Source organism: Ambystoma mexicanum, chromosome 2q, assembly GCF_040938575.1.
Source record: "Ambystoma mexicanum isolate Mex_15411 chromosome 2q, UKY_AmexF1_1, whole genome shotgun sequence".
NCBI classification, from domain to species: Eukaryota; Metazoa; Chordata; class Amphibia; order Caudata; family Ambystomatidae; genus Ambystoma; species Ambystoma mexicanum.
The window spans coordinates 314,179,004-314,193,224 of record NC_090924.1 but is presented as its reverse complement, the minus strand read 5'-3'; the positions used below and the strand labels follow the sequence as shown (position 1 = coordinate 314,193,224).

The following is a 14,221-nucleotide window of genomic DNA, read 5'->3' as shown; positions in this document are numbered from 1 at the left end:
TTCCCCACAATCTAGCCGGTCGCCAGATAACCATACGCAAGACAATGCGCCTGCTGGGACATCATGCATTTATCTAGTCCAACACGCAACTCTGCATGTTGGACTAGATAGACTCTGCATGTGGGACTAGGGACTCTGCATTGGGCATTCGCCCAATGCAGAGTGGTTATCAAAACAATGGTCTCAGGCAGGTGACCAGCGGGACGTCCTAGTGGTTGTTTCGCTAACCTTAGTACAGGCTCTATGTTGGTGGTCAAGGGACAACCAGCTAAAAGGAAAACTCCTTTGCAAAGCACCAGTTCAAGCGATACTGCTGACAGACGCCTCACTCTCCGGATGGGGAGCCCATTACCTTCACCAGACAGCTCACAGCTTATGGACACACACCACAGCCCAATACCACAACAACCTCCTAGAACTTCTGGAAGTTTTCAAGGCTCTACAGGCTTTTCAGCAGCATCTAGTAGGTCAGACAGTGCAAGTCCTCACAGACAGCACCAATGCCATATTTTACATGAACAAACAAGTGGGCACACACTATCCAAGTTTGTCTAGGCTATCCCCAAAAATGTGTAAGTGGGCACTCAAGCGGAACATGTACCTAGTCTCACAACATGTTCCAGGGTGATCTAGCAGACTTGCTAAGCAGAAACCCCCTGCCAGAGGAACATAAGTGGAAAATCAACAGATATTCTAAACAAAATCTTTTCCCAGTGGGGTTATCCTCCCTTAGACTTGTTTGCCACAAGCCAAAACGCACAATGCCCAGACTTCGCGTCCAGGTTTCCCCAACCAGGATCCAGGGGGGACAACCTGTGGATGAATTGGTCATGGAAATGTGCCTAAGCTTTTCCACCGTCACCAGTCGTGAGCAGGATAGTGCACACGATGCACCAGGAACAAGTCACTCTAATCCTGATCGCTCCAATGTGGGCAAGACAACCTTGGTTTCCACATCTGCGCAAAGTGGTGATGTGCAATTCAATTTAACTTTTGTGCACCTCCAACATGCTGTGCCAACACGAGGGGACGACACGCCATCCACATCCTCAGTCTATAAACTTGGCAGCCTGGCTCCTGAAGTCATAGAGTTTGGTCACTTAAATCTTCCTCAAAGGTGTATGGATATTCTAAAGGAGGCACGAAAACCCAACACCAGACACTGTTACTTCAACAAGTGGAAAAGGTTTGTGATGTTGTGCAGATCACGGTCCTTAAATCCAATTGAATGTTCACCATCCAACATTCTACACTACATTCTTTATCTACTAGACTCTGGCCTAGTATTTAACTCTATCAAAGTACACAACCTACTTCGCAGAACAAGGTTTCTTGGTGGAAAGTGCCTGTTATCAAGGCTTTCATGGAGGGAGTAAAGAGATGATACCCTCCCATTTCTAACCCTCCACCAGGTTGGGACCTTAATGTGGTACTCTCAAGGGTCTGCCCTTCAAGCCTATGCACAGGCCAGCCTAAAATAGTTAACATACAAAACCCCCTTGCTACTAGCCATCACCTCAATAAGACTAGTCAGTGAGCTACAGACATTATCTGTACAAGACCCTTTATTTGGAACATATCCTAGGTCTTCACCTGAATTCATCTCCCAAGTTCCATGTCATCCAATCCATTGACCTACCTTCTTTTTTTCCAAAATCCACCTAACTCATCTGAAAGAAGCCTCCCTACATTAGAGGTAAGGTGTGTCGTTGTGTACTAAGTAAACAAAACAAAGCCTCAAAGGAAAACAGACCAGCTCTTTGTTTCCATAGCTCCAGCTAGGGAAGGTGATCACATCTCTAAAAATGCCATCTTCAGGAGGAGTCAAATGCATACAGCTCTGCTATTCACTATCCGAAAAGACCCTATCATTCACTCCTAGGGCTCACTCTACCAGAGGTACTGTAGCATTTATTTCAAACATCCCCGTAAACGCAATTTGCAAAGCAGCTACTTGGGAGGTCCATTCATACCTTTACGCAGCACTACTGCATTGACACACACTCTAAATCAGATTCACAGGTGGGACAAGCAGTGCTGAAAAACCTATGTGCCGCTTTACCTTCTCACAACCCACCTCCTTCTCCAAATACTGCTTGCTAATCTATGCATAGTATGTGATCTAAGCAGATCCACAAGCCTCAGAAGGCATACATTACTCACCGTAATCGAATTTCTGATGATTGTATCTGCTTAGATTCACATAAGCCCACCCTTCCTCCCCTCTTGGAGTGAAAGGTGCATAGATGTTTCTGGCTCTATCGCTATTTTCTGCTTTATTACATCTGTACTCACACTACATGAACCTCATGCCAGAAACAAAACAATCTGAGGGACCTCGACACGTGAAGGACCATGGTACAGTAGACGCCCAGTCGACGTCCCTTTTCGAGTTTCGAAAACAAATCATGTAATAGTCTGCGACTACCACTAGATGTCGGCGTATGCATAGTATGTGAATCTAAGTAGACACAAGCATCAGAAATACAATTACGGTGAGTAGTGCATGCCTTACTACTCATCTGGTTACTTATCTTCTTTGTATATATGGTTTCTTCTCATTCGTAAATATGTTTACTTTGCTTCTTCCGTTACATCTTCATTCTTTAAGTATTCTTATATTGTTTCTGTGCGTCATTGTGTCTTCTCCTTATGACATCACTTTGCACCTATCAGATTTTCTTTACAGCTCTTCGATGTGCAGTGGTGTCTGCGAATCTCCTGCTACCACTTCAGTTTGAGGGTACATTCGGTTAGGTTGTCTGAGTGCATGGTGTCAGGCATAATGTCTTCTTGTCCTTCATCCAGTATGTCGGAGGTGAGGGGGCGGGTTCTATCAATGATGTACACGTCTGCTTCTCAACATCTTCACTGGAGAGATTATGAAAATAACCTTTGAAAATTGTAGCATTGTTCTTAGAACTTGAATGTCAATAGGATTTCTTTTACAAACATACAAATCATGTGCTCCCCTCCTGAAGCTATATTTCTGGGAGTTTACCTTCCTAACTGCAACCTGCTTCAGTGATGCTCTGTCTCCTTTTTCAGATATAGGAAGCAGAGATCTTACCTGTTGATCTACCCAGAAGACCACAAAGGTGCCAAATCATTAGGCATCTGCTACATTTATGGACCTTTTTATATGCCAATGTTTACCAGCTTTCACTCCAATATTACACAGTTTATATTAAAATCACTTATTTTAATTTTCAATACATTTTTGTTGGAAATACTCATGAGAAATCATCCTTACAATGAAGCACTTGATGTACTTCTATCCATGTCTTCACTGAGAAATGTTTTTAAAAAAGGACCAGTTCACTGTAGACAAAGTAAACTTTAAAAGATGATTTCAGGGCTGCCTTATCTATTTAAAAGAGTAGGCCAAAAAAACGCGATCAACATGCAGTGCTACACCGAAGCCAATTGACCAAACGTTTTCCGTGGCCTATTTTTGGAGCTGGTTTACAACTGCAGACTTCCTCCTTCATTATTCGGCTTTGAGTTGCACTTCACTTCTTGCCCATCATCATAAAGACCATACCATGTACGTGCACTCATGATTCCAAGGAACACAGGTCAGGGTGCCCAGCTATTTTTCTGTTTGCGTTAATTAGAGAATGGGGCTCCTGAATAGATGCATGAATGTGACCGCAATAAAAGAACAGAGATTGTATGGTGTGGGACACAGCATGGGTCTTATTCCATGCAAATCTGCATACTTGTCTCCAAATATGAGTCAACACAGATTAGTCGAGGAAACGAGCACACAATTTATATTGGCTAGCCATGGTCCAAAGGTGTTCTATGTTCTGTAATACTTGGAGAGTGCCCTACAGTTCTAAGTGGGTTGAACAGGCCCCATCCTGAACATTAATCTGCTCAGTCATAGCCCTGCAATATCAGCTGTAGAGCAGTGGATGTAACTGCACTCTCTTTATTACCTTTAGCGTTGTTACAGTATTTCATGTGGAAGTTATTTTTGTTCTCAATACTTGAAGTTGGCCTCTGAACTTTTGCCTTCTGTGAACTGTTCTAGTTTGCGGCTTATGGGCAGTAATGTCAGTCTTGAATAGGGGCTCCCACCCAACAGGCACCCACGTCATATATTTGCTCACTCACTACTATTTCTGTCTAACTCAGTCCACACTCTAAAGATGCAGTTAAGGAGGTGGTGGGCTAGCGATAAAGATGTCATGTCTTGATGTGCTTGCAGATAGCTGCAGAACCAAAACGGGTACGGCACTTAGGTATGTTTGCCATTCTGTCTGACCACAGCCAGACCAGAAGTAATCAGGGCTGTTGTTGCAGATAGACTTGGAATCAATAGTGTAAGTGTGGACACCACTCCGTCGAACCAGGTTTATCAATGAGTAAGGCATGTTGCTTTGTGAGTAAGGTATAGAATGTAAGCTTTTATCTGACCTTGGCAGACTGCCAGAGAAGTTGGTAAAAGTTGGGAGAGAGATCGGTTGTCTCGTCCTGACTCCATTGATGAATCTCATGCATCTGCATCTAACACTTTGCAACATTCTGACCGTCAATCTTTTCTCAATGAACACGCTATCCACACTCACTCTGCTGGCAACTCTTTTAACCTCCTGTTCATCTCCAACTCTCTCAGCAACTAACACTACTGTCTCACCATCTCTTTCGGACCAGTCCATTGTATCCACCACCATTATTTTCCTCCCTCTAACCTTTTCCCCACGTGCCACTCCCATTTCCAAGAGAAAATAAAAACCCTCTGCTATTCCTCCCTTCCTCGCTGACCTTCAACTTTCACTCTCCTTCTTTGCAGATCCTTCCTCCACTGACACTGCTTTCTCCACCTTCCAGTCCCGACTTCACAACTCCTTCTCTTCTCACTTCCTGCTGCTAATATCCATCCTTAAATCCCAGCGCCCACAACCTTTGGTCTCCTCATCAACATGCGGTCTCCGAACTGACATGCAGCAACTCCGCCAGAGATGGAAGCACTCCCACTCTCATGAGGACCTGCAACTATACCTCTCTGCCCATGTCTCTATCAAGTCTTGCTAGTGCCAAAAGGGATTTCTACCTTTCTCTCATTAACACGCACTCGTGCCATCCTCACTGACTTCAAGGCACCCTGAATTCATGCCTTACTCCTCCTAAGCCCACAACTATTAACTAATCTCTTTCATACAGTGAACTTGCTGAATACTTTCCTTCCTAAATCTCAAATATCAGGGAACCTTTCCTCACCCTCCTCTTATTCCCTCCTCCTACTTTCTTTCTTCACTCCACCTTCTCTACCATCTTTCACTGCCTCCATCTCACACGTCAGTCATACCAACACTGATATAGTCCTTGCACTACTGATGAAGACTATCCCCTCCTGTGCCCCATCAGATCCTCTTGCCAATCACCTCGCTAATCTCTTCAACCTTTCCTTCGACTGTGCCTTGGTCATTCCTCTCCTGAAAATGCAAGGTGCTGATCCAAACCTGCCAATCATCATTCAACCTGTAACCTGTGTCACTTCTTCCTTTCTGCCCTAAGGTGTTGGGAAGAGTTGTATTCAACCACCTTATTAACCTTTTGAAATGCACAACCTTTGTTAACCCCCTCCAAGCTGGTTTCCGCTCCTGCCACTCCACTGAAACTGCTCTCATTAATGTCTCCAACTTTATTGCCTCTACTAAAGATTCCAGCCTATCCTCTATCGTAATCCTTTTCAACTGATCTGCTTCCTTTTGATACCATCGATCACTCTGATATCCTCAATACTCTCTCTCTCTCTGCTTGGGATTTGTGATCAAGTGCTTGCCTGGATCAAGTCCTATATGGAAAAACAACTCTCAGCTCTCTCGTTTTACTGTTGGCATTCTGCAAGGCTCTGTCTTGGGTATCTGGTGAATCGATCGATGGGCTTTCCATCGAATTACGTTCCATCGAGGGATTTGTATCGAAAAAATATGCATCGAATGCATGTTTTTAAAAGGTAAATGGTTAATTTTTTGGTGGGGTTTTAAAGGGTAAAAACAGGATTCGGGGAGGAGCCCCCATTAAAAACAAATGCATTCGATGCACATTTTTTCGATGCAAGTTTTTCAATGGAAAGGACCCTCGATGGAAAATTGATGCAAACACCATAAACCTCTTTTTTGTACCCACTCCTGCTCACACTTTGCACTTTTGCTCTTAGGACACTTCTCTCCTCCTTTGGAATCTCATACCAACTCTTTGCAGACGACTCCCAAATCTTTTTCTCCTTTCCTGAAGTCTCCACTGACCTATCTACCAAAATGTCTGACTGTCTCTCTGCTATTAAATACTGTATGGCCTCACACTCTCTCATGTTGAACTCCTCCAACAGAGATGCTTTTCTTTCCTGCCAAATCCTCTCTCTTCTCCTCCCCTGCCTATGCAGTTCCCGCCTGACACTCTTCCCTTCTCTTCAGCTAGAAACCTTGGTGTCATTTACGACCATTCACACACATTCTCTACCTTAATCTGTAAAACTGCAATGGTGGCTTATCTCAACCTCCTAAATATCAGGCACCTCCTTCCCTTTGAATCCGCCAATCATCTCCTCAACACTCTTTTCTTCTCTAAACTGAACTACTGTGCCAGTATCCTCTTTGGTCTTCCAAACTAAGCATTCTGTCCCCTTAACAAAACGATTACATTTGCTGCAGAGGCTCTCTTTGAACACCCTCGCTTCACCCTTTCGTTCTCCTTTCGCTAGCAGGCTGTCTGGCTAACTATGCAAACCAGGACCAAACTCAAATGTCTCCTACAAGTGTGTAAATCCTTCCATGGTAAGGCACCAACATATCTATCCTCTTCTATCAATCCCTACAAACTCACTTGCAGCCTTCTCTCTGCCTCCTCCACCAGAGCGCCAGGGGACCACTCTGGTGGTGATAGTGCGCGGTACACATATCCTTTAACATTAACATTAACCCTTGTGGCAGCACGGCCACCCCGTGCTTCCTCTCGCTTCCGCTCTTTCACCTTTCTTGCTCTTACTAGGAACTCCCTCCTCTCTGCAATTCGAAACCGAGTCACATTGATGTATTCAAAAGCAAATTGAAAGTCTGCCTCTTTGCTTCTGAGCTATCCTCTTGACTCACCTCTGCAGCCTTACTAGTTACACCTTCCCTCATCGCTAACCTGACTCTTGCCTCTTTTCCCCACCACACTAGCACTTTAGAGTCTGAGGTCACAGCTCATGCTTGGCTGGCTAGACTGCCTACCCACTGGCACGCACTTGTCCCAAGTTTGTCCACCGTATTGTTTGCGATATCTGTCCAATATACCCTTCTCAAACCCTGTCATAATACCACTTAAACTCTCCCTATTATAAGACGCTCGCCGCCTCCCATTTATCTGCTATGTATCCCTTTTGTAATAGCCTTGTGACCAAAAAGCCTTGTTTCCCTGTATGTATATATGCATGTATGCATGCAAAGCAGCATGCTGTTGATAAGCTAAACTGTTCACTTGGCTTCGATTTATTTGCAGAGTTGATGAGATGAGTCATTTAAAAAAAGTATTTTTTACAACTGTAAACAAAATACCTGTTACACAAAAACGGTGTACGTAATTGTTGCTATTTCTGTTCTGGTTTCAGTGCATTCCATTGTTGATGTATACACAGTTAAAAAGTTGAAGGCAAAGGCCTTAGAGTGTGTGGACAAATCTAACACCATCTACGGAATCGCGTATGCTTTTATTTCTATGTTGAATATCGATACTGATGTTGGCAAAATCATACGTAATCGGTGGTAAGTTATGACTGAGATTCATTTTTATTTATGTATGTTTCAAATTTAAGGCGATTATAATAAATGTCTTTGTAATTTATATTTGGGATGGCCTGTCAAGGTCTGTGGGGCAATTTCTCCTATTACGATGACCTGCAGGTTGTATCTATTTTCCGTATACCTGGAAGGGCAGTGCCAGCTGCAGGCACTGCAAAGCAGTGTAATAACTTTCCTGAAAATGTTGGGGGGGCGGGGGCGGGGCGTGACATCTAAATGAAAGGGGCCCCTGCCAAATGAGTGGGACAAAAAAGTGTGCCTCAAAAGTTGGCAGGGGACAAACACCCTTGTCCGCCCCTAAAATAATGCCCATGCTGCAAACTGTAAGTTAAGACAACCTGCAGCAGAAAGGAACTGATTGGCGAGATTGGCAGCGGGGCTGGTGAGGAACCAATAGGGCAAATCAGGCTGAATTGTAACATTGTTGCGCCTGCGCTTGGCATTGGTTCTGCTGCCTGTCGTGCCTCCGCAGTTTTATCAGCTCATGTTGCAGAAAGAGGAATTCCCCAGGAGTATTATAGGCAGCAAATGTCCAAACGCGAAGATGCTGCTTATTTCGTTTTTCCAGTTGAGAGACTTTGGAAGTGAAAAAAAGGGACAGTTTCCACCTTAGACTGTTTCATGGTGAGGGACTCCAGCAGGGAAATTTCATGACATAAAAGTTGCGCTGGAGCGTCAGTGACCTTGCACAAACACTGCATCTGCCTTACTCTCTGGGCTGTGTCGCCCTTCTGTTGTTAGGGTGTTTATTTTGTAAATCTGTAAGCAGCTGCACCGACTGCACTGACAAACTATGTGAAAGCTACAAGTACAATCTGTAAAACCACTCAAGCGTGCGCGTATATAGAATGAATCTAGGTCTGAATTTCACTATCCAAAGAGCAAAGTTGCGGAAGGATGCCCAGTAAACGCTGCCCCCTCAAGCCCACTCTTTTCACCCATCCCTCTGGACATTTTGGGGGGAGTGCCATCCCTGCCTCCTCCCTACCAGGCGGCCACACACACACTCTTTCCCCTACCCCCACTCCATCATCTTAACTTTCCCACTCCGGCTCCGCTCTCCAATCATGCTCCCCAGACCGCTGGACTGAAGCATGACCTAGGGCCTCATTACACGGAAGGCGGTAATGGTTAACGGTCACCGTTAATGGTAACTGTGACCGTTAACCATTACCGCCTTACTACGAGGTCCCTTAGCGGGTTGGTGCTTTAACGCCTGCTTTTTGCAGGCGTTAAAAACCAACCTGCTATGGGACCTTGGTGCTAATTACTGCACCGCAAAATTGCGGTGCCGTAATTAGCACCTTCCCCATTCCCATAGAGCCCTATGGGGCAGAAATGGGAATGGGGAAGGGCAGTGGTGGAAGGGGGAATTACCGCCCCGCCAACCTTGGAATGGGGCGGTAATTCCCCTTTCCACCAAGGCGGTGCCAGTATTTTACCGGCATGGCCCAAGGTGCTAATAGCACCTTGGTCCTCCGCCTTCCGTGTAATGAGGCCCATAGGCTCTTATTGCGAGTTTGCCGGAATGCCGGTGGTAATTCTGGCGGGATAGCTGCAATCTGGCCCAACCGTTATCAGTGCCTGATATCCCGGTATTACCAGAATATTCCAGGTGCCGGCAACGGCACGAAATCCCCAATCCACGGAGTCCCGTAGGATTCCATGGAGGTAATTGCAGGGTTTTTTGCTGGTCTTTCCCGGGTAAATGCCAGTGCCAGAATTAACAGCATTTTTACTGCACCGGGGAAACTGTAATGAGGCCCATACTGTGCCTTGGTTTACGTGAAACGCTCTTTTGTGTGTCGCACTTCAGACTTGCGGCCTGCAGACTGCAATCAACATATAATATGCGTCTACCATCCGCAACTCTGCTTTGTGCAGTACTGTTCATAATTAAACTTTTTGCAGTTAATAAATACATAGATGAATACATAACTTAGACAACTGTTTGATTGAAGCCATTATTTCAGCATATCCCCAGAGGCAGTGCTATTCAAACTAATTTTTTTATGTTGAGCACCCCCTTGAGTAAAAACGTTGTTGCCGAGCCCCAAACACAACCGTGCCCCTCCCCCCGACTACAAATATTATTTCTGGGCCATATCTGCTTATATTTTCTATTAAAAGCAGTTGCAATACTCCCTTTTGGAAGAGCCTCGCGCCCCTGACTGTTTGCTGTATGTGACCATTTAAGAGAAGTGTAACTAAAAAACCACTTGTTTAAACTCAGTATGTTGTAAATCTTGTGGAGTTTTTTTGTCAGCAAAACTCAAGCTCTCCAGAGTACACAAATGCAAAGGTGTAATGGGGAGAGAAAAATAGTGTAATAACTTTAGGTAATTGGAGGCAATTCATATTTCCACCAGTAGAATAGATTTGGGTGCTTGCTCCAAATGCCATGCCACCTGCAACGAAATAAACCATTTTTATTTGTGGTGCATGACTATTTCAAATTAGATAAGCCATGTGCGGTGGTTAGAGGGAATCTTAGGACCTTGGATGTCCATAGCAGATATATTAGCAATCTCCAAGAGTTCTTACTCGGGACCATACGCTTGTACGTTCAAACTCCGAAAGATAGATTACACACTTTTTTGGACAAACAGATGTGAGGTGAACCCAAACAGTCACATCCAGTACAAATATTTCCATAGCAGCTGGTAGACCCTCGCAGACTTCAGATACGATTCAGCGGTGGACTGCCATTGTGTCAGCAGAGAAACGCTCACTGAGGACAGGTCCATATCCCACAGACCTTTTCCCAATTGCTTAACCTAGACATGCCCTCCTATCCAGTGAGGGACAGGTTCACGTCTAGAGCTACACAGATCCCCACGATCAGGAAACCACTTTCGTCTGACTTCATGATGGCTGATCAGGTTTTGAAACCATTGGTCAGTACCCTAAGCGAAAGGCAGGAATCCATCAAAGAGGAAAAGACCCAATACCTGAGTGTTCGTATTTAGAAAAACAAAACATCTCTTAGAGATGAAGAACGCCGTCAGCAGGGCTAATCCCTGTTATAATCCCTGTTAAAATGGATTTCTAAACTCTGACCTCGTGGGTAGACGTTTAGGAGGCCACCCTTGGTTTAGTGAAACAGGGGACCCTTTTGGACAAGGCAGACCAATCTATGTAGCTTGGCAGGCGGCCAAGACCAAGTCTCAGGAGGGGTGAGAGGGATCGGAAGGCCACAATGAGCATACACAGCAACGTACCACAAATTACTCTTAGACAAGTGTATATAAAAAATATCTATACATTTATTGTCGGCTGGACCAAATAGACACAAGTAACTTTAGCAATGAGAAAAACAACAATATCACAAATCCTTAATCTATACAGTATATACACAACACATTTCCTAATGCAATTCAGTGGAACTATAACCACAACCTGTGAAGAGAGGGTACAAATGGCATTAGGTATTTCTTCAGAGTTCGTTCCCTAACTTTCGAGTCCAACACTAACGGGCCGATTCATGGAATAATTAGCGTGGCGCAAGTGGCCAAAAACGTGCGATTCGCAGTGGAATAGTGAAAATCGCAGTGTAAGTGCGAAAATCGCACGAAAAGCAGCGCACATCGATTCATGGAAGGCCGTGCGCGAGAAAACCACCGGATGTGCGCTAAAAAAGTGCGCGGCGCACGTTGGCGCACAGGCCATCTAACGGCGTGCGCCAGGTCACAGCGAAAATCGCACAGGCCACAGCGAAAATCGCACATAGCGCGGCGCACACAACAAAAGTAGGCGGAACACGGGGCGTAACACTCGGAATAAGGAACAACTTGCCAAAATGTGGGCGTCACGGGGGAAGTACAGGGTGCAAGTGCGCGTAACGCCCACACGCTCGCCTACAACACGTATTCATGGAATCGAATAGGGCAAAAAAGCGCACGGTCAAACCAGCGCACAGGCACAAACACGACCGCCACAAGAAAGCAAGCGGTAGCGTCTCTGCGCCTGTAATAAATGTGCGCCAAAAGGTGCGCCAACAAATAGCACCTATATACAGCTATGATGAATGTCCTATACTGTGGCCCTCCAGGACAAATGATGTGCAAAGGGGTACCCACAAACATGGACACCCGCTGACTGAAAAATAACGTGTGCGTGTATTGCGGGGTGCGCGGGAACTTTCACACGCGATTTGGCAGGGTACGTGGATTTCAGGGGTGCGCGGGAAGTTCCACACGCGACTTGGCTGGGTACGTGGATCTCAGGGGTGCGCGGGAAGTCTCACACGTGATTTGGCAGGGTACGTGGATTTCAGGGGTGCGCGGGAAGTTCCACACGCGATTTGGCCGGGTACGTGCGTGGGAATTTCCACACGCAATTTGGCTGGGTACGTGGATCTCAGGGGTGCATGGGAAGTCTCACACGCGATTTGGAAGGGTACGTGGATTTCAGAGGTGCGCGGGAAGTTCCACACGCGATTTGGCCGGGTATGTGCACGGGAATTTCCACACGCGACTTGGCTGGGTTCGTGGATCTCAGGGGTGCGCGGGAAATTCTACACGCGATTTGGCTGTGTGCTCCCAGGTATTCCCTGTACACCCTCCACGGCCCCTGCAGGCAGCCGACACCACAGGGGACTACCCTGCACACCTGCTCATGTCACCCAGCACCCCCACCCCCCAGCAGTGTGGGGCACCCTCCACCAGGCCCCCACTCATGTCCCCTATCACCCCCACCCTGCAGCATCCAGGGGCACCCTCCACCAGGCCCCCACTCATGTCTCCCACCACCCCCACCCCCAGCCACCATGGGCAGCCCCCACCAGGCCCCCACTCATGTCCCCTATCACCCCCACCCCCCAGCAGTGCAGGGGCAGCCTCCACCAGGCCCCCACTCATGTCTCCCACCACCCCCACCCCCCAGCCACCATGGGCAGCCCCCACCAGGCCCCCACTCATGTCCCCCTGCACCCCCACCCCCAGCAGTGCAGGGCACCCTCCACCAGGCCCCCACTCATGTCCCCTATCACCCCCACCCCCCAGCATCCAGGGGCACCCTCCACCAGGCCCCCACTCATGTCCCCCTGCACCCCCACCCCCCAGCATCCAGGGGCACCCTCCACCAGGCCCCCACTCATGTCCCCTATCACCCCCAGCATCCAGGGGCACCCTCCACCAGGCCCCCACTCATGTCTTCCACCACCCCCACCCCTCAGCAGTGCAGGGGCACCCTCCACCAGGCCCCCACTCATGTCCCCTATCACCCCCACCCCCCAGCATCCAGGGGCACCCTCCACCAGGCCCCCACTCATGTCCAACTCATGTCCCCCTGCACCCCCACTACCCAGCATCCAGGGGCACCCTCCACCAGGCCCCCACTCATGTCCCCCTGCACCCCACCCCCCAGCATCCAGGGGCACCCTCCACCAGGCCCCCACTCATGTCCAACTCATGTCCCCCTGCACCCCCACCACCCAGCATCCAGGGGCACCCTCCACCAGGCCCCCACTCATGTCTCCCACCACCCCCACCCCCAGCAGTGCAGGGGCACCCTCCACCAGGCCCCCACTCATGTCCCCCTGCACCCCCACCATCCAGGGGCACCCTCCACCAGGCCCCCACTCATGTCTCCCACCCCCCCAGCATTGCAGGGCGCCCTCCACCAGGCCCCCACTCATGTCTCCCACCACCCCCACCCCTCAGCAGTGCAGGGGCACCCTCCACCAGGCCCCCACTCATGTCCCCTATCACCCCCACCCCCCAGCATCCAGGGGCACCCTCCACCAGGCCCCCACTCATGTCCAACTCATATCCCCCTGCACCCCCACTCCCCAGCATCCAGGGGCACCCTCCACCAGGCCCTCACTCATGTCCCCTATCACCCCCACCCCCCAGCATCCAGGGGAACCCTCCACCAGGCCCCCACTCATGTCTCCCACCACCCCCACCCCCCAGCAGTGCAGGGCACCCTCCACCAGGCCCCCACTCATGCCCAACTAATGTCTCCCACCACCCCCACCCCTCAGCAGTGCAGGGGCACCCTCCACCAGGCCCCCACTCATGTCCCCTATCACCCCCACCCCCAGCATCCAGGGGCACCCTCCACCAGGCCCCCACTCATGTCCCCCAGCACCCCCACCCCACAGCATCCAGGGGCACCCTCCACCAGGCCCCCACTCATGTCCCCCTGCACCCCCAGCATCCAGGGGCACCCTCCACCAGGCCCCCACTCATGTCTCCCACCACCCCCACCCCCCAGCAGTGCAGGGGCACCCTCCACCAGGCCCCCACTCATGTCCCCCTGCACCCCCACCCCCCCAGGATCCAGGGGCACCCTCCGCCAGGCCCCCACTCATGTCTCCCACCACCCCCACCCCCCAGCAGTGCAGGGCACCCTCCACCAGGCCCCCACTCATGTCCAACTCATGTCTCCCACCACCCCCACCCCTCAGCAGTGCAGGGGCACCC

General features: G+C 48.8%; 1 protein-coding gene across 1 annotated transcript in view; it reads left to right on the top strand.

Annotated features, from left to right (window-relative positions):
- Positions 1 to 14,221, top strand: part of MEIOB (meiosis specific with OB-fold) — a 1,713,677-nt gene that overhangs the window by 1,136,808 nt on the left and 562,648 nt on the right. The window contains exon 11 of the mRNA XM_069647289.1: positions 7,604 to 7,757. Within this exon, the coding sequence (XP_069503390.1) occupies positions 7,604 to 7,757 (154 nt within the window). The remainder of the gene's footprint in view (positions 1 to 7,603; positions 7,758 to 14,221) is intronic.